Source organism: Bos javanicus, chromosome 9, assembly GCF_032452875.1.
Source record: "Bos javanicus breed banteng chromosome 9, ARS-OSU_banteng_1.0, whole genome shotgun sequence".
NCBI lineage: Eukaryota > Metazoa > Chordata > Mammalia > Artiodactyla > Bovidae > Bos > Bos javanicus.
Genome location: NC_083876.1, coordinates 96,218,346 through 96,236,982, shown reverse-complemented (window position 1 = coordinate 96,236,982; position 18,637 = coordinate 96,218,346). Strand labels below are relative to the sequence as shown.

The 18,637-nt window shown below is 47.5% G+C and overlaps 1 protein-coding gene across 1 annotated transcript in view; it reads right to left on the bottom strand.

Annotated features, from left to right (window-relative positions):
• The window catches only part of IGF2R (insulin like growth factor 2 receptor), a 103,312-nt gene that overhangs the window by 71,771 nt on the left and 12,904 nt on the right, over positions 1-18,637 (bottom strand). Inside the window, exons 2-4 of the mRNA XM_061428479.1 lie at positions 12,448-12,587; positions 2,947-3,065; positions 1,304-1,402 (exon numbers count right to left, since the gene is read on the bottom strand). Coding sequence (XP_061284463.1) covers positions 1,304-1,402; positions 2,947-3,065; positions 12,448-12,587 — 358 coding nt within the window. The remainder of the gene's footprint in view (positions 1-1,303; positions 1,403-2,946; positions 3,066-12,447; positions 12,588-18,637) is intronic.

The window sequence follows — 18,637 nt, the reverse complement described above, 5'->3', positions numbered from 1 at the left end:
CCTGGGAAAGCAGAAGGCACTTCACACTGGTTCAAGGATGCTTTACCTGCTGCTAACGAAATATTGGCAAAGAGTCTAACCTAAGTTGTTAAATGCAAAGTTTAAATCTGACACCATCTCCTACTAGTGTTATTTCATTAGATCTTCTTTGCTTCCACAGTTTGAACTTCCTTCCCATTGAACGTTCCTTACACACAGGAGGCACTCCGACTATCTTTTCTTTTACAGATGGCCACATCTGAAGAATCGGTGACAGCTCAGTATTTGTAACTTAATGTGGCTTTTAAAAAAAAAAGATACAAACGTCTCTTTTTGCCCTTCTTAAATGACAACGTATTAGGCCATCAGATAAATGACAGATTACTCCCATAACTGATCACTCCCAGTTCCTAGCTCCTAAGAGGGTCTCTGAACTCAACTCTACAGAACAGAAAGCGAATAGAGAAAAAAGAGAATGCTCAACCCAGGAAGACTATTGCCTGGGTGAACACGGGAAAGCCACCTTGAAATCCCAGGATGCAGAGGAAAGGGCCCTCTGTCCCCTCCACTGCCAGGGAAAAGTCAGAGGCTATAGGTTAGAGAGGATGGTGCTTCATCGATCACCAGGAACACGAGCCAGATACCAGAGAAACAAGGGAAGAAGTGACAGTCATCTGGCCTCTGAGGTGAGCTGGCAATGAATGTAAGGGCCAGGCACACCTGACCTGGATCCAAGATGCATTCAGAAGCCACTCCCAGGCCAAGGAGATGGTCTCTGCAGGCAGCGTGGTGATCTAAACCCCAAAGTCAACTCGAGACTTAGTTCTTGAGATGCATGGCATCAGAAACCAGGAAATCACTTGCTCTACGCGAGTGAGCCGTTCCATTTCCAGTCTGTCCTGTGTGTTTAAAACACCCTGTCCTAAAAGTAAGAACCATCCAGGACAAGTTATCAAGGAAACCATGCGGTGTGCCTGTGCGCATGTGTGTCAGCTGCTCAGTTACATCTGACTCTTTGTGACCCCATGGACTGTAGCCTGCCAGGCTCCTCTGTCCATGGGATTCTTCAGGCAAGAATAACTACAGTGGGTTGCTGTTTCCTTCTCTAGGAGATCTTCCCAACCCAGGGATCGAACCCAGATCTCCTGCATTGCAGGCAGATCTGAGCTATCAGGGAAGCCCAAATCATATGGTCTCTCTGCTCAAACGGAGTTTGAAAACCAAAAACAGACTTCTACCTCAAAAAGGTATGTGTCTGCACTTCAAACACTTAAGGTCCCAGAATGTACTTCACAAGCATGTAACCCTGAAGGGCCCTTGTTACCTCTTTATTCGCTTTAAATATATTCTTTTTGCAGGCTGCAGTAGTCCTCCACTCGAAGTAATGCACACAATCTGTTGCAGTTACAAACTCGGGAGTTCCCTATTTTTAAAAGAAGTAAAAATAAGTTAGCATACTGCGTATTGTAAAGTGCTCCTTTTCTAAAGTTAGAAACCATGAAGGCTAACGAAAAATTTTAAACTAGCAGCAGTGGGCGGGGGGGTAGTAACACACAACTGTTTTAGTTAACAAGGTCAGCCGAGTGAGAAGTTCCCAAACTCAAAACTTCTGAGACAAAAGCTTCATAAAATCATGATGGAATTTGGCTCTAACTGATCCAAAACTGTTCTACTGCCCCAGCTATGCGAGTACAGTAAGCTCATGGGAAGTAATCCTTGCAGACCTTCCACTCTCAAACTCCAAATGTTCTCTGAACCAAATGCCAACAAAACCAAAGCCAGAAAATGTGACCTCATGCTTCCTGGAAGCCGATGGAGGAGGCCCATCTGGACCTGACCGAGCTCATACACCGGCCTTCCTTAAACGCCCCCACACTGGACGGGGGCCCCTTCTAACAGACGGGGACCAGCAATGACCACGGTGTGGCTGGTTGATAAGACCCAGCGGGAACTTACCCCTACACTCCACGGAGCAAGCCTAAGGAGCTCTGCAAATTCTGGTTCTTGTAGCATGAACACAGAACTCCTCAAGAAAAGTTAGTTAAAATTCAAACGACAGCTTACTCTGTAACTCAGATCTCCAGATTTCATACCACTGCAAACAGATTATTTCCCAAAGTTTCAACATGGACAAGAGTGCAACAGACAATCTGGCCCAAAATTAACAATACTGAGTTATTTTTCAAGTTCTTCACACAAGACAGGATGGGCTTAAAAATGCAACAGTCACAGCACTAAATTCTAAATATGATATTTTAAAGCAATCTGGTAGCCACGTGAGCTTCACTCTCTCTGATTTTTCTAAACACTTGGATTCTTACTCTGATTACAGAACACTCGTAGAACATGTACACAAATCGTTTTTCCTAAAAGCTAGCAATCATTTGCTGAGAGTCCCTTTCTAAACAGTAAAGACTAAAACTAAAATATCACATACAATATGCAGAGAGTGAGGACAAATGTCATGCTTTAAACAATTATGTTCCATTTCAACAGTAGTAATACCCCAAAAGTTGGGCACCCCATTACCCACTGGCCAAGGTTTCTTCTTGATAGATGTCAGTTTGTCCAATTAATGTAAATGAGAAAAAAAAAAAAGAAAACACTTTAAGAAGCAAACACGCTGCCCTGAAAACTATCAAAAGAAAATGCAGAAAGAAAAAAAAAATTATGCCTGCAACATAAACATTAAACAGAGCTTTGAGTTTAAACACACTAATCTTTACATTGTCCTTGTACACAGGATGTGGGTCAAGTTTCACTTAAACATTGTAACTATAGGCTTAGGATTTGCTTACTTATTGGTTTTTAATGATGGTGGTCATTTGGTTGGGGTTTCTGTTTATCTGTTTGCTTGAGTTTTTAATTTTACTCACTTACTTGTCTTAGAATACCAGGACAGCAAGAACGCCCCAGGGACAAATGTTTTTAAAAGAAAGATTATGAAGTGATTCCCCATGGACTCACCAAGGTTTTCCCACATAAGAAGGTGATGCTACTCTGAATTTTGTGATTCTGCTGCTTACAGTTCACTGTTGTGTTAAATTCCAGAAGAGATCTGCTTGCGGTTTTCAAAAGAGAGTCACCTATTCGGAGAGAAAAGAGCATGAGCAAGCTAGAAAACATTCCTAACCAAATGCTATTTCCAAGTGCGAGCACACTAAAAATGGCACTGCAGTTCATCTGAAAAGCTTATAAGCTTACACAGTGCCCTGTCCCAAGAATTCTCTGTCTCAGGAATGCCATCCTCGCCCCACCTCCTGCTGTTCAAGCCCCAAAGAAAACGGCATGAAGTCCTGTCTTTCTCTCATCTGTCAGCACGGGCAAGTCCCAGCACTTCTGCCTTCTTCTCAGATCCACCCACGTCTCTCCATCTACGACGCTTGCAACCACTGGTACCCGTGTTCTGGCTACAGCCTCTTGATGGGACCCCTCGCCTCCAACTCCTGTCTCGTCCCTCACCATCCTCCCTTTCCCACCCATCTTGCCCCAGTCTGATCTTCAAAAACATAAATCAGAATATATAGTTTGGCTGATGAAATCCTTCTATAACTTCATACATACACGCTGTAAAAACAAAAATGTTTAGAACAGTCCACAAATCGGGGTGATCACTTTTCAGTTTGCCTGAGATATTATTATAATAAAAAAATCTATATAGTATCAGTGATGATAGTTGGCACAAGAACAGACAGACTGGAACAGAGATCAAGACATCAGAACAGAGCACAGACATCAGGGTTCTTGAGTCAAACTTTGATATACAAGGTATCAAGTCAGTGAGCAAAGAGACTGTTCAGTAGATAAAACTGGAAACAAAATAGCAATCTGCACTGGCAAAAAGATAACTGAATCCCCACTTACCATTGTATACAAAAATGAACTCTAAATGGATTAAAATATATAAACATGAGAAACCAAATTCTCTTAATAAAATATATAGTTATCTTTTAAATTCTAATGCAGCAAAATATTGAAGACTCTAAAGCATTAACTACCAAAAAAATTTTAAACTTGACTTTTTATTAAGTTTAAAAGTTTACATTCATCAAAAAGTACCTTGAGGAAAACAGAAACAAATTATAAACTAGCCGATACACTGAGCTGGCAAAGTACTAGCATCAAGAATATATATACTCATACACAAAAACAAAATCATTTTTTATACTTTTAGGAAAGAAAAGGAAACAAATGACCTCTGAGAGAAAACGCTGAGAGGAAAAAGGGGAAAACCCACACCAAGTCATAGTATGGCGATTTCAATATCAAAGGCAAAGAGAAAATTCTAAAGCTTCTAGAGGGAAAGAATTTATCACATGCAATAGATAACAATATGAAATGGGCAAGACATGATCAGACAGAAGAAAAACATCTTCATAATACAAAGAGATGTTCAACATCACTGGTGATCAAGACCACATGGCATACCAAACCCAGCCATTATACGGACAAAAATTAAGTACCAAATGTTGAAGGAGAGACAGCCCAGAGCTCTCCTGTGTTGCAGGTGGAAGTATGAACTGGTTTAACCAGTACATAAGTTGGCATGGCACTGAGTCCTACCACTGAACATCACATACCCTATGCCTTAGCTAGTCAACTCTTAGGTAAATACATAAACAAAAGCCAAAACATGTGAAAGAATATCTCGTGTTCTTCACACTAGTGAAAACCTGGAAACAACTCAAATGCCCATCAAAAGAAGAGTGGATAAATCAACCCTGCTAGACCTACACAATACTACAACATAGGCATCAGAGGAATAAATCAGGGAAAGACAACAATACAGCTGTTTTTTAGCAATATGCTGTTACCACTTAAGCGCCTCCAAAACTACACATTGCATGATATACACTTTTTAGTAAGTTAAAAACACCATATACAGCCAGACAGGCTCTGACTAAAGTAAGAGAGAAAAAAGGAAATGTTGGTATACAGGATGTGGGCAAATGATTACCTCCAGTGAGGAGAGACAGGAGCATGGAGAGATAGTGGTTATTCTCAAGGTCCTAGATTTTGTGAGAGAAGGGTTTCATTGCATTATCCAAAACAGCTAATTTAAAAAACAAAACGGAAAAAAAAGATTAGCTCACAGACTAATGATGAGTGAGTGTCATGACCTCAGGATTACAACTGGTCTACTTTGATACCTACACCGGAGATCTTTAAGCAAGGGGAGAAAAAAAAAAAAAACAGAAAAAGAGGGGAAGGGGTAAAAATTTTAAGACGCCAATGGAGAGGAGATAATAATGGCTTTCAGGCTCCATAGAACCAGATTTAACAGTACACCGGTTCTCTACCTTGCCTGTCTAAACCGCGGCAAAGGTTTGCCAGGATCGTTCTTCCGCGCCTAAAACTCCAGGAGGTTGCTCTGAAAAAAAATTTTTTTTCTCTCGCGACCCAACAGCCTCAGAGGCCTGCGGAGGCGGCTCCGGGACCGCGGACAGCGCCCCGCGGCTCCGCCCACTGTGGGCGTGGCCAGGGAAGCTGGTGACGGGGCGGGGCCTCCCGCGCCCCAGCAGCGCGCGCTCCAGGAGACTCGGGGCGCAGGAGGTGGGGGGGGGGGCGGGCTCGGCCAGCGGGAGGCGGTGCGCACAGCCGCCAGAAGGGGGCGCTTCCGGGCCATGGCAGGGGGCGGGGGGAGCCCCCCAACCTTAAAGACCCTCCCCCGCGCCTCTGTCCCCCCCAACGCGGCGGCCCCATCCGGCCCTGTGCCCAGAGCTCCCGGGGGCGCCTCATAACTGCTGGGCTCGCCCTGCGCGCAGACCAGACGGGCCCTGGCCTTGAGCCGAGACGGACCGGCCGAGCTCCGCGGCCGCGGCGCTGGGGACAGCGGCGTCCCTCAGCGTCAGGCCCCATCGGCACCGCGCCCGCTCGCCCGTCCAGCCTGCCTGCAGCCCGCTCCTCCGCCTACTGGCCAGGACCGATTGCCCACCCCGGCACTCGGCAAGAGGCCGCGGTGCACCGCGGCAGCGCCCCCGCGGCGGACTCCCGCGGCACCCCGGCCAGCCTGGCCGTCCTCCCCGGACGAAGGCCGGGCGAGGACTGCGGGGCGGCGGCCAGCACGCCAGGCCCACGGCCAGCTCCCGAGGACGGCGCCAAATGGGCTGGGCCGCGCTCGCCGGGCCCGCCAGATCGCGCCGGGTCCTCCAGACCGCGCGCCGGGCCCGCCAGACCACGCTCTCCAGGCCGGGCGCGCCAGACCAGACCACACTGGCGGGGCCCCAGCAGACCAGACCGCGCCGGGTCCTCCAGGCCGCGCTCTCCAGGCCGGGTCCTCCAGACCGGGCTGCGCGCGCCGTGCCGGCCAGACCGCGGTCTCCCGGCAGGGCCCGCCAGACCAGGCCGCGTCCGCCCAGGCCCGCCAGGCCGCGCCGGGTCCTCCAGACCGCGCTCTCCAGGCCGGGTCCGCCAGACCGCGCTGGGTCCTCCAGACCGCGCGCTCGGCCAACCGGACCGCGCCAGGCCCGCCAGACCGCGCGCGCCGGGTCCTCCAGACCACGCTCTCCAGGCCGGGTCCACCAGACCAGGCCGCGCGCGCTGGGCCCACCAGACCAGCTCGCGCTCACCGGGCCCACCAGATCGCGCCGGGTCCTCCGGACCGCGCCAGACCGTGCGCTCCAGGCCCTCCAGATCACGGTCTCCAGGCCGGGTCCTCCAAACGAGGCCACGCGCGCCAGGCCCACCAGACGGCGCTCTCCAGGCCGGGTCCGCCAGACCAGGCCGAGCTCTCCAAGCCAGGCCACGCCGGGTCCTTCAGACCCTGCGCCCCGGGCCCGCCAGGCCGCGCTCGCCAGGGCCCGCCAGGCCGCGCCGGGTCCTCCAGACGGCGCTCTCCAGGCCAGGTCCGCCAGACCAGGCCGAGCTCACCCGGGCCCACCAGACCAGACAGCACTGGCGAGACCCCACCAGACTAGACCGCGCCGGGTCCTCCAGGCCGCGCTCTCCAGGCCGGGTCCTCCAGACCAGGCCGCGCGTCCAGGGCCTGCCAGACCTGTCCGACCGCAGCCTCCAGGCAGAGCCCCCCAGACCGAGCCGCGCTCGCCTGGGCCCGCCAGACCAAACCGCACTTGCCGAGCCCGCCAGGCAGTGGCGGGTCCACCCGATCGCGGTCTCCAGGCCGGGGCCGCCAGACCGCGCCGGGTCCGCCAGACCACGCGCTGGGCCCTCCAGACAGCGCTCTCCAGGCCGGGCTCTCCAGGCCGCGCTCGCCCGGGCCCGCCAGACCAGGCCACGTTCACCCGGACCCACCAGACCCGGCCACACGCTACCGGCCAGGCCCCGCGAGGTCCTCCCGACCCTGCACGCCAGGGCTCCCGCCAGGCCACGCTCGCCCGAGCCCGTCAGACCCAGCCACGCTCTGCAGCCCGGGCCGCGCCGGGTCCTCTCGACCCTGCGCGCCAGGGCGCCCGTCCGGCAGCGCTCGCCCGCGCCCGCCAGCCCCAGCCACGCGCCGCCGGCCAGGCCACGCCGGGTCCTGCAGACCCTGCGCGCTCGGCCGCGCTCACCAGAGTCCGCCCGACCAGGCCGCGTGCCAGGCCGGCCGGGCCTCGCCTGCCGCCCTCGGCGCTCGCGGCCGAGCCCGGCCGAGCTCGCAACCCGACCTCGCTGAGGCTGCTCGGCCTGGCGACCGCGCCTCCGCCGGCGGCCACGGGGCCCAGCCTGCGGGCGCCGAGCCTTCTCAGCACCTTGCTCAGGGCCTGCCAGCCGGGCCGCTAGCCCTCTGCGACGTGCTCCGGCCAGGCCGCCCCCTCGCGGAACACGCCGCGCTCTGGTGTATCGTGTCTTTCGATGTGTACCGTTTCGCGTGTTCTTCGCCAAAAAGAGAACCCCCTGCCCAGCTCTCGCCTCCGCCTCCTGCCTCACCTTTCCGCTCCTCTTTCTATGAACACTCCGCAAGAGATTTCTACTCTGGCTCCTGCCCGCTCAGACCCTCCCTCCCTCTAGCCTTGACCACCCCCACCACCCTCCCGCCGCCCCCTAACCCCGGAGCCAGGTAATTCCTGCTTTCAGTTTCAAGTCTTTGCTCAAATGTCACTTTCTCAGCAACACCCACCCTGCTCAATATTCCTGAACACACACTCCCAAGGCCCCCTGGCACTCCCGCCTTTCCCCTGTCTTTTCTACAGCATTCATCACAGTCTTAATATCCCACTTAGCCACTGTCTTTCTTTCTTGTGTGCCTCCTTCTCCACTAGAATGTAAGCTCCGTGAGAAAAGGGGTTTTTGTCCGTTTTGGTGACTGATTCATTCAAATATTTGTTACAAATCAATAAATGAGTATTAAGTGTTAGCTGTTTTTAAAAAAAAAAAATTTATACATATATATGTTATGATTTAACCAAGTAAATCAGAATATACTACAATGTACTGAACTATCCCATGGTTAGGCTGTTTCAGCATATTTGCCACAATTTTCAATGCTACGGGGAATTTTTTTTGTACAAAAGTCTATGTACAACAGACGTTACAGGAATCTAAGTTTTTAAATGTAACAGATAATTCTAGACTATCAGGAGACTCTAAATGAGATAAAAATATGAGTTACACCTAGAAGGCAACCAGGTATCACCAGGTATCATCTTATATATCTAACAGAGTTATATCTTTTTTGAAAATGAAAGATACAAGGCACAAGAAGAAATGGTATTTTCACATGTTAAGAGACATGAAAGTAAATCTAGTGATCAACCTGGATTGCTGCTGTAGACTTCTGTGAATGCACACAGGGATCATTAGGTATAACCTTAAGTTAGGAGTCAGTCTGCTTGGAGTAAATGAAGTCACGTGACCAGCGACTGCAGCTGAATTTCACACTCTGTGCTACCCCCAGGTCACCTATAAGAAGCCAGTCAGAATCCCAGGCTTTGGTGGTGAGTAACCTCACTTAACAGTGGGTCTGTTACCTTGGTGAAAGGGGCTATAATAGCCTTCATGAAGTGCATACATAATTTTCAACCTCCAGAAAGATTAATTAAATGAAAATCATGGTATTAATATTAAAGCTGTTAGGAGGAATGTGAACATATTCAGTATTTTTATATACTTGTGATGTTTAATGTTACATCTAATTCAGAGGTTATAAACTAAGCAACTGATTTAGAACTGTGGCAATATTAGAACAGCTAAGAGAATTTCAAGTTTATCATATTTCTACATTTAAACTATTAAATTTATAAGAATTATTGTTAATCCTTAAACTTTTATCGTCAGATCAGATTATCTGATGTACTTTAAACAGAAATCAAATGTATAAAATGCATAAATCATTGTAAAATGTGATGAAGATGATTCAACTAGGTTGTAAATGGAACCAAATGATTGTTCACTGACCCCATAAAAATGACTGCTAAACTCTGCTAGATTTATATATGTAACAATATCACTGGCCTAAGGAAGAACTAATACAGGATTTTTTTAATCAAAAATAATGTAATATTATTTAGACCAAAGTTGAGGTTTTAATATTTGTTTGTAAGTACAAAAACTATGGGCACTATAAAACTCACATCAACAATTTTCTTCCCACAAGGGTTAGAGACAATCATCTTCCTATAGTAATATATGAATGTGCCCGTTTCTAGGCTGCCTGCCAGCATTCCATGATTCAACCATTTAAAGTTCTGCCAATGTGACTGAAGGAAAACTAGATTTCATTATTGCTTTGATTTGCATTTATGCCTGGCTTACTAATGAAGCTGAATTGACCATCTGGATTTCTTCTTTTGTGAATTGCCTGTTCTTAGAGACTTTGCCATTTTGCTCCTGCATTGTTTTTCTTATCATTAAGAGAAATTCCTACCTCCTTCAGATTATATTTCTATTTTACTAGGTTTCCCCCACAATGTTCTATTGTCTTTTTACTTTTAATCTTAATCCATAATCTCTGTAACACAATACAAAGGAGATGTCTAGTATTGCTTCCTAGGAGATATATAGCTTAATTATATCCAAATTTCAGGTTATACATTCAGTTCTCATGTGTTTGGATCTGTTGCTAAACTAGCTCTTCTCTCTGATCTGTTGGGAGCGCCAGTCTTTGCGGCTATTTTCCAAAATCCACGTTTGTCTTCCCTTTCTAGCAAATTGGTGTTAGCGTCCAGCGGTCCTCTAAGAGCCAGGAGTTCAGGTTACCCACCATAGCTCCCGTACTAGCGCTGTAACTGTCTGATGGGACACTGTGATCGCAGAGCAAGAAGCCAAGCAAGTCCACAGGCTCCGCAGCTGGCCTGTCAGCATTCAAATCCACAACCACACAACCTCTGGCGAGCTGCTTATCCATGCAGTGTTTCAGCTTTCTCCCTTATAAAATGAGGGAAATGAGATCATCTACTCCAGAAGTTGATGAATGAATTAAATGAGATACTTTTTACTTAGAACACCTGGCATGTAAGTGCACACCAAGTTTAGTGATTAGCTATAAAACTAAATTTTCAAGAACAAATTTAGTTATTTCGACTGTATAACACAGATGAGCAAAATGAGATCTGATTCAAGACGACCTGTGCTCGTGTTAACGTCGCTCTCGCTCGCTCACACCCGTGTGCTTTCCTGAGTTGAAGGACAGGGCAGTAACGGCCAGTGCTGAAAGCACACGTCATCCAGCATGCCATTCTCTCCCCCGGGGGGTCTGAGGCCCCGGGAGAAGTATGTCATGTGTGTCTGGGAGTAAAACGAGATTAGAAACAGCTGTTTTATATCATTGTCAACCGGTAACAACTCATCTTTTTTAACTCTCCCTTTCAACCAACCTCTCCTAGTCCACCAGGCCCAGCTTTCTAAAAACACATTTTATCAGATCACCTCCCCCAATTACCGTCACAAAGAATTTATAACGGATCCACTATCTGCCCCAGAAAAGACCAACTCTCCTGCCTGGGCTTCCAAAGCCTATCTAACTTGGTCATTCTCAAATTTTGTGCCAACTTCACAAATCCTCCTGCTAGTGACTTGTGTGTGTCTGGTACGTTACACTGCTCTGCACTGCCACAAACCAGAAGCACACTTTCACTAGCCAAAAATACTATAGCCCATGCTATAGTAAAATCAAGAGGAAAACTACTTTTCCTCTTCCTGAAAACCTAAGTAACACCAGCCAGCAGGCCCACTTGGGGCCTCTCTCCCTGAACTGTTCAAGAACTGTTCAAATTAAGAAACTGATGATCTCATTTGCACTCTTTTTTTTTTTAATTTGGCTGCCCTGGGTCTTAATTGTAGCATGCAAACTTGCCTCTTTGCTGAGGCATGCAGGCTCTAGTTTCCTGGCCAGGGGATTGAACCCAGGACCCCTGCATTGGGAGTGAGGACTCTTAACCACTGGACCACCAGGGAAGTCCCACAAATGTTTTAGGTATATCACAAAATAGTAAAATTTGGCCCAGGAGTTCAGAACGAGCTGGTGCTTTCTCAGATCTCTATCCTGGGCCCCAAATCCCTCTGACCACTGTTCCCGGTCTAGACTGTCTCCATGTCGGGGGAGAGGGAAGCCAGGCAGACACTGGAGCTGGACCAGCAGACCTCCCAGACCTCACTCTTCTTTTTCTAAACATTACTTTCTAAAAAGCCCTTTCAAGTGTGCTTAGGAATTTGCGTTCAAGATGACAGATGGAGCTACCAAAGGAACCCGCCCCTCCCAACTCCAAAACCGAGTCTCCTCTCCCTGGCGCCACACCATCATCACCAGTCATATGCCGTGTCCACTTCGCCCCAACCCACACCGTCAGACCTCACCCCTGAAAACACCCGGGTCGCAGGTCACCACGGACACCCATGCCACCACCCCCGAGGATGACACCTCCTGCTTTCACATCCGCCCCACGTCTCTTTACACATCTGCCCCTTTCATGCTCCATGTAATGTGGCAGGGCCATCAACCATGTGGATCCATTATCCTCCCAAAGGAAAGGGATCTCGACCGAAAAAAAAAAAAAAACCCACCACCAGGGCTGCTGGGCAAATGAAATGAGCCCTAGGAAAGAGGTCTGTGCTTCTTCCTCTGGGAGGAAGCCCTTAGGACCATTTAATTTTTAGGGGGACCATCTATGACCCCACATGAATAAATACTGCCTGAGACTCAAACCACCACAGCAGAAAGCAGAAAGATACAAGCGGGAAGGGAGTTGGGCGCCAGAGGAAATGGGGGGGAAAGAGAGAGAAAAGGAAAGACAGAGTTTAAGAAAAAAACGGGAGAAGGCAGAGCCATATAGGAAACATCCTCCTGTAGCAATAAACACAAAGGCGCATCAATCTTCGTAACGACTGACTGCACGGCATCCTCTGGACGGGAGGAACCTAACGCTGTCTCAGGGCAGACATTTACATTGCTACCACTTTGAACTCCTATAAAACATAAACTACATATTATGGATTATCAGCTTATATAGTTAAATAGACAGCTTACATACATAGAGTCATTTTTGCAAAATCAGGATCCCGCACGTGTAGGAAGCTAATGGCAGTTTTACTTACCCACAGAATGAAAGCTGTCTGTCTTCAAGTCATGCATACAGACAGCACTTGATGGTCCACACTGGGCAACACCCATATTTCCACAGATGTTGATTTTATAAAGCATGTTATTTTTGGTATCCACTGCTTCCCATGTATAACTAGAAAGGAAGAAAAGCAATTTGTCACTGTCACTGATCTGCCAATAATTAAACTTCTCTCTAGTTTCATATTCAAGCCACTTTCAAGCTTAAGACTTCCATAACCTAGAAGATACACTTTCATTAGCCAAAAATACTAAAGTCAAACTATGTTAAGTTGAATAGAAGCCAGGGCAGAAACCACTAAATACCACCTCGATCTGGTTCAATCCGCTCTGAAGCAGCCTCAAGACTCCCTAAGCATTAAAATACTTAAAATTCTACCATTAATTTAAGAATACCAACTCAGATATTTAAGTAATTGCTCAAGAATTATGTTGAGTTTTAACGCAGTGACCTTTCCAATCACCGTGGAATGCTGCAAAGCCAAATGTTTGTTTTTAATTTTGTTTATCTTATTTAAAAACTAGTTACAGCATGTGAGATAGTTCTGGTTCTGGTTTTACCTTTAATAGTTCAGACCCGAAGTGACAAGATGAAGCTGTGCCATCAGGCAACAGATCCAAAATCAGACAAAATTAACTTTTGATTGATTCACTACATGAAGTATTTTATATGCATTGAAACTTGCTGTTCAAACCTCTGGCAAAGTAGATACTGAGTAACTGTTCATGAACCGATCTGCATACTTGGGACAAAATACAGCTGACCCTTGAACAACATGGATTTGAACTGCACGGGTCCTCTTATACAGCAATTTTTTTCATGAAGTACTGTACTGCCATATACCTAACGACACAAGCCATGGTTGGCTGAACACACAGATGCAAACTGTGGATGCAGAGCGTGAACTATAAAGCTGGATGGGGATTTTCAGGAGGGGTGGGGACGGCAGGGTGGGGCGTCATTCAAGGGTCAACGATAATGTCTGCCAGTTCTCTCGTAAGGATTCTCAATTCTCCACTCTTCCCAGGGAGAATGCTGTGTCAATTTTGTAAAAATTTCCTCAAGAAGGGTAGATAGGAAACGAGAGCAAATAAAAAGTTCCTCACAAAACGCAAAAGGTACATGAATGCAACGGTATTGTCGAAAGGACAGGAGATAAATCAGAATTCCTATCCTGGAACTGTGGAGGAACCGGGTATGAGACCTTGAGGTTGCTAAGCCTGGAAACCACAAGTATGTGTCAGGAGCTTACCGTGGGCAGCACCAGCTTGATGGGAAAATACAGCCCCCATAGGACCAGTCCACGTTTCGGGCTCCCCTTTCACTGGGTGTCAGAGCGCTGACTCGGCACAAACCCCAGGCAACGCACCCTTCCTTGCCCACAGGCAGTCTCCCCAAGAGCCCCGTCCAGCAATGAGGAACCCCAACAGGAAGGTTACTGGCAGACAAGGAGCCAAGTGTGCTCCTGAACCCAGATCTGGGGACCGATCAACGCCATCTGCCAGGAAACCAAGGACCTGGGCACATGTCAGCACTCAGACAGGGCTGTGAATGCTCCGCTGAGAGTTCTGACAGTCACTGAACTTCAAGAAACCTGAAAAACAGGCTGGAGTGCTTTGGCAAGCGCCGGCCTTGGGATGACACTGGACTCAGATGCAGTTACCACTATAAACTCAGCCTTCCTACCAGTAACACCTTTTACCTCCCCAAGCCCAGAGCTCCATGGCCCAAGAAAATGACCCAAGTAATACCAGGCGCCAGCAAGTCATCTATCCAGGCCTGTTTCTTTTGACCTTCATAACCTTTCTTCATTCGCTTCACAAATAAGTCTTAAGTACTTAGTGAGGAGTACAGAAATGATCAAGCAATGATCATTCCGAAAACCCCCTGCCCTCTTGGAGTGTATATTCCAGGGGAGGACAAAAAATAAACAGGTAAGCGAACACACAGGAGAATTCCACCTTGTAACACAAAAGAGTAACAAAGTAACAGAAATATGATTGGAATCCAGAAGAGTAATTGAGATAAAACTCAGGCTAAGACTTGAATGACAAAATGCACAACCCAGAGGAAGACCTGGTGGGAAGGATATCCCAGCAGACTGACCAGTCATTCCGAGGTCCTGTGGCAGGAATAAACAGCACACGGATGGAAGGGAAGGAAGGGCCCTGTGGTTGGAGCAAGGTGGAGAGAGCAAGCAGCAGATGAGATCCAGGAGATGGGAACACCGGGTCACAGAGACTAAAGAAAGCAGTTTTGATTCTGAACTTGAAGCAAAAACAGGCTGCTCAAAGATCCACACTACGGATTTTTCCTTAAAATTTTAAGCTAGTGTTTTTATGTGCAGAGTATTAGTAGACTTTTCTATTAAATACAGTTAAATTAAGGCAAATCGTGAATCTCTTACTCAGGGCCCCTAAGTTTTTCCAGGATAGCAGACACCAAATTTAAAGCACTGGCATCATGAAAACGTTCCACAACACGAGAGGTGTGTGAAGGTATTTTAGAATGAGTGAACTGGTAGCAATCAACTCGAAAGAAATGCACATGGTGACTGAAAACACTATGCTTTTCTTAAAACAGAAACCCACTGCCATTTTTGCAGAGGTGATAGTTAAATAAGACAGATGTAAGCAGCATGTGTGAGTGGAGCAGAAAAGAGAGGAGAGAGCAAATGGTGGGGGGGGGGGTGCTGTCCTGACGATCTGGCAATCAGAGTTCCTAGAAAGACGCTGCCCGAGTCAATCGTATTTCTTTTCTCTACTTGTATTTCATATTTGCGTTCTGTCAAGCTTCATCAAAATGATAAGTGGTTATGGGAGTAAGGGGGGAGGGTGCCGTGAAAGTACTCGAGTGCCGGGTGTCTTCGAGGGTTTGCCTGAACCACCAACACGAGGCAGTAACTCACAAACCTAAACTGCAGCTCTTGGGTGAAGAGTCCTCAGTCAGCGCTTGAGAGGGTCCGATTCCAACAGACACGTCTCTGCTTTAAAACAGACACACACGCCCAGCGCCTCGTCGTTAGGAGCTCAGCAATGATTGTTCAGTTGAAATCATCAATCTGAAAACTCACGAAGCATATTCCAAAACCTACAGCGTCAACTTCTGTGCCCCTCAGTTAGATTAAATTATCATCCTTAATAAACACGTTTTAAAGATGATTTCCCTAAATGTGAAAGTCAAATAAATATCCGTTAGCACTTGAGAGAACTACGCGTTTGGCACTAGATAATCCTAGCCTCCTTGCCAAGATTGAAAGGCAAACTACCAGAATGGCCGAGGCCGAAATCATTCTTTAAATTTATGCTGAAGTTTTAAAGCACTCTGATCGTATTTGAGAATGAGAGAATGGCTTCAGAAACAATAAAAGTACATAGACTAAATAAAATTTAATGAAATGTTAGAGGAATATTAATATTTCGTCCAAAAGTTTTCCACTAGAAAATTCTCTACATGAGGTGAACACGTACAGCCAAAATGAGGAAACACAACGGTAAGATTTATTTAAGAGCCAAGCAACTGAGACCATTCAGCTGAGATTCCCAGAAAAGTCTATACACTAAGCTTTTGGGGCTTACATAAATAAAGAAGGGGAAAAAAAAAAACTAACAGGAAAAAATGAGTCTAACGTGTCAGACCAAAGAGAAAAATGAGCTATAATATTAAAATTTTAAACTTTTAGCGGGGAACAAACCATGGAAGAAAATATCTCCAAGTTGGGTGGAAATGTAGTCTTTATTCAGACACACACACACACACACACACACACGCATGTTTGAAATATATTTGCTTTACAAGCATGGACTAGCATGCAGATGGTGTAAAAGCCCAGTGGGCATCTTCACAGAACTCTTGACTCTCCTATCAGGCCAAGACTTCTATGAGACACCGTGGTTCTAAGCTGTCCCCCCCCCTCTCATCTGTGAGAAACAGGACGCGAGGAGATGGAGCAGAACCCCAGGAAGTGCCTGGTCTTTGGGAACCAGCACCCAGAGGCCCCGCCCACTTCGGGGTCTTACAATCAGTTCCAATTCTTCGAGGAGACAGCCTAACCTCAGTTAGCAGCGCTCTTCTGGACACAAAACCACCTGGACAAGAATCCTGGCTTCGAAAAGTAGCACACGCAAGCAAAATCTTTGCCATGCTACCTCTTTCTCCAGAGTATGAAACATCATCAGCCAATGTCCCCCTCCCGCTCTTGAAAACTCCCAAGTTCACTTCGAGGCAAACCTGGCAATTAGACACACAGGTCTGCATACAATGCCCTCTGGACCGCATGGGCTGGCCCCTGCTGTTATCCTCAGCTCTGACACCAACTCTCCTGGCATTTCCCACCACCCACTGGTAGATCTTATGTGCCTGGTATCTCCCACTGCCCCATGACTCAGGACAGGAGTGTCCTCCATCCCAGAATGACATAGTGACATATACATGGACAGAATCAACATATGCTGGCAGGCTGGGAAGGAAACCGGCCAGTGGACCCCGGGTCCTGATGTCTGTACAGCAGGCCGCCCAGGCACTGTACATGGTTACTCAACCCTCTCTAATTCCTCCACTTTACAGCCAGACTCCATGGCTCAGAGATATGAAACCCCCTATTCAACGTCACACAGCTATGAAATGACGACGCCAGGCACAAGCCCAGGTCCATCCCAGCCCCAAGGGCAAATACTCACACTAAGATCAACTGCCTCATTTATCTGAAATTTTTTTTAAGTTTTTTTTTTTTTTAACTTTTCAGAAGATATTTACTTTTAAGTACAACAGTGAAGGTAGCAAAGCATTCCAGGAGACTGTAGGAGCTTCAGTCTTGTCGCAATAGGTGCCCCTGAAATGGCAGACCCCAAGTGCTGATTTCCAGAGTGAGTGAATGCACCTGAGTGTGGCCCCTGGGGAGAAGCTGTTGGTGAAGACTTCTGTGAAGATCCAGGCCACTCCACACCATGCTGATCAAAAAAAACACTTTTCTGAGCTCACTGTTAGTTGCTCAGTCGTGTCCAGCTCTTTGCGAACCCCATGGACTGCAGCCCTATGGACTGTAGCCTGTCAGGGACCTCTGTCCACGGGATTCTCCAGGCAGGAATACTAGAGAAGGTAGCCTTTCCCTTCTCCAGGGAATCTCAAACCTGGGTCTCAAACTGAATTCTGTGGCTGATAGGCCCTGGGGGTGGACGATTCATCTCATCAGATAAACTGAGGACACAGGCTGTGGTCCCTCAGTTCAAGAAAGCTTGAGACCATCTGCCCTTGACCGTGATCCCACGGCCTCTGCCGAAACCACCTTGGATGACAGACAGCAGTCAGCCTGCGTCTGTTCCGAGGCCCGGAGGTTCCATTTTAATCTAATTTGGTTTACATTTCATAATATCCTGAAAAGTGCTGGCACACAACCAATTAGAAGATCACCAGTTAGAAGGAAGCACACAACGAGCAGACCGTCAACCAACGGAGACAGCAAGGCGTTCCTACCTTCCCGATACTGTCTCCGGCAAATGCCACACTGAGAGCCCGACCCGGTCAAAACAGGACCGAATCGGAGGCAGCAAGGAAAAAGCCAATCTAACTGGCCATCACAACTGCCTGGAGATCAGAAAGGTTCACAAAGAGAAACAGAGAGCCATCTCTACCAACGTGGTGCCAACGTCCGTGCGAAAGAGAGAAAGCAAAAGAAAAAGCCAGACGGCCACAACTGGACAACTCCTCTCAGCTATTTGACACTGGTGTCTTAACAGGACACCTCTCAAGCTTTCGTACACATCACCACTGAATACCTGCAGAAGTGTAACACTCTGCAAATACAATGTGGTGGTTCTTTCTAATTCTTAAAACAGCTAACATCCAAACTGAAGTCTAGGACTTCCCTGATAATGCTGTGGATAAAAATCCGCCTGCCAAGGCAGGAGAAGTGAGTTCAATCCCTAGTCCGGGAAGATTCCACATGCTGAGGAGCAGCAACTACACCCATGAGCTGCAACTCCTGAAGCCTCTGCCTCTAGAGCCCACGCTCCGCCACAAGAGAAGCCTCCGCAGTGAGCAGCCCCAGCTCACGGCAACTGGAGAAAAACCTGCTCAAAGCAACCAAGACCCAGCAGAGCCAAAACTAGGTAAAATTTTTAAAAAATAGATAAAACAAAGTACATACAGTTTAATTATAAAATGTT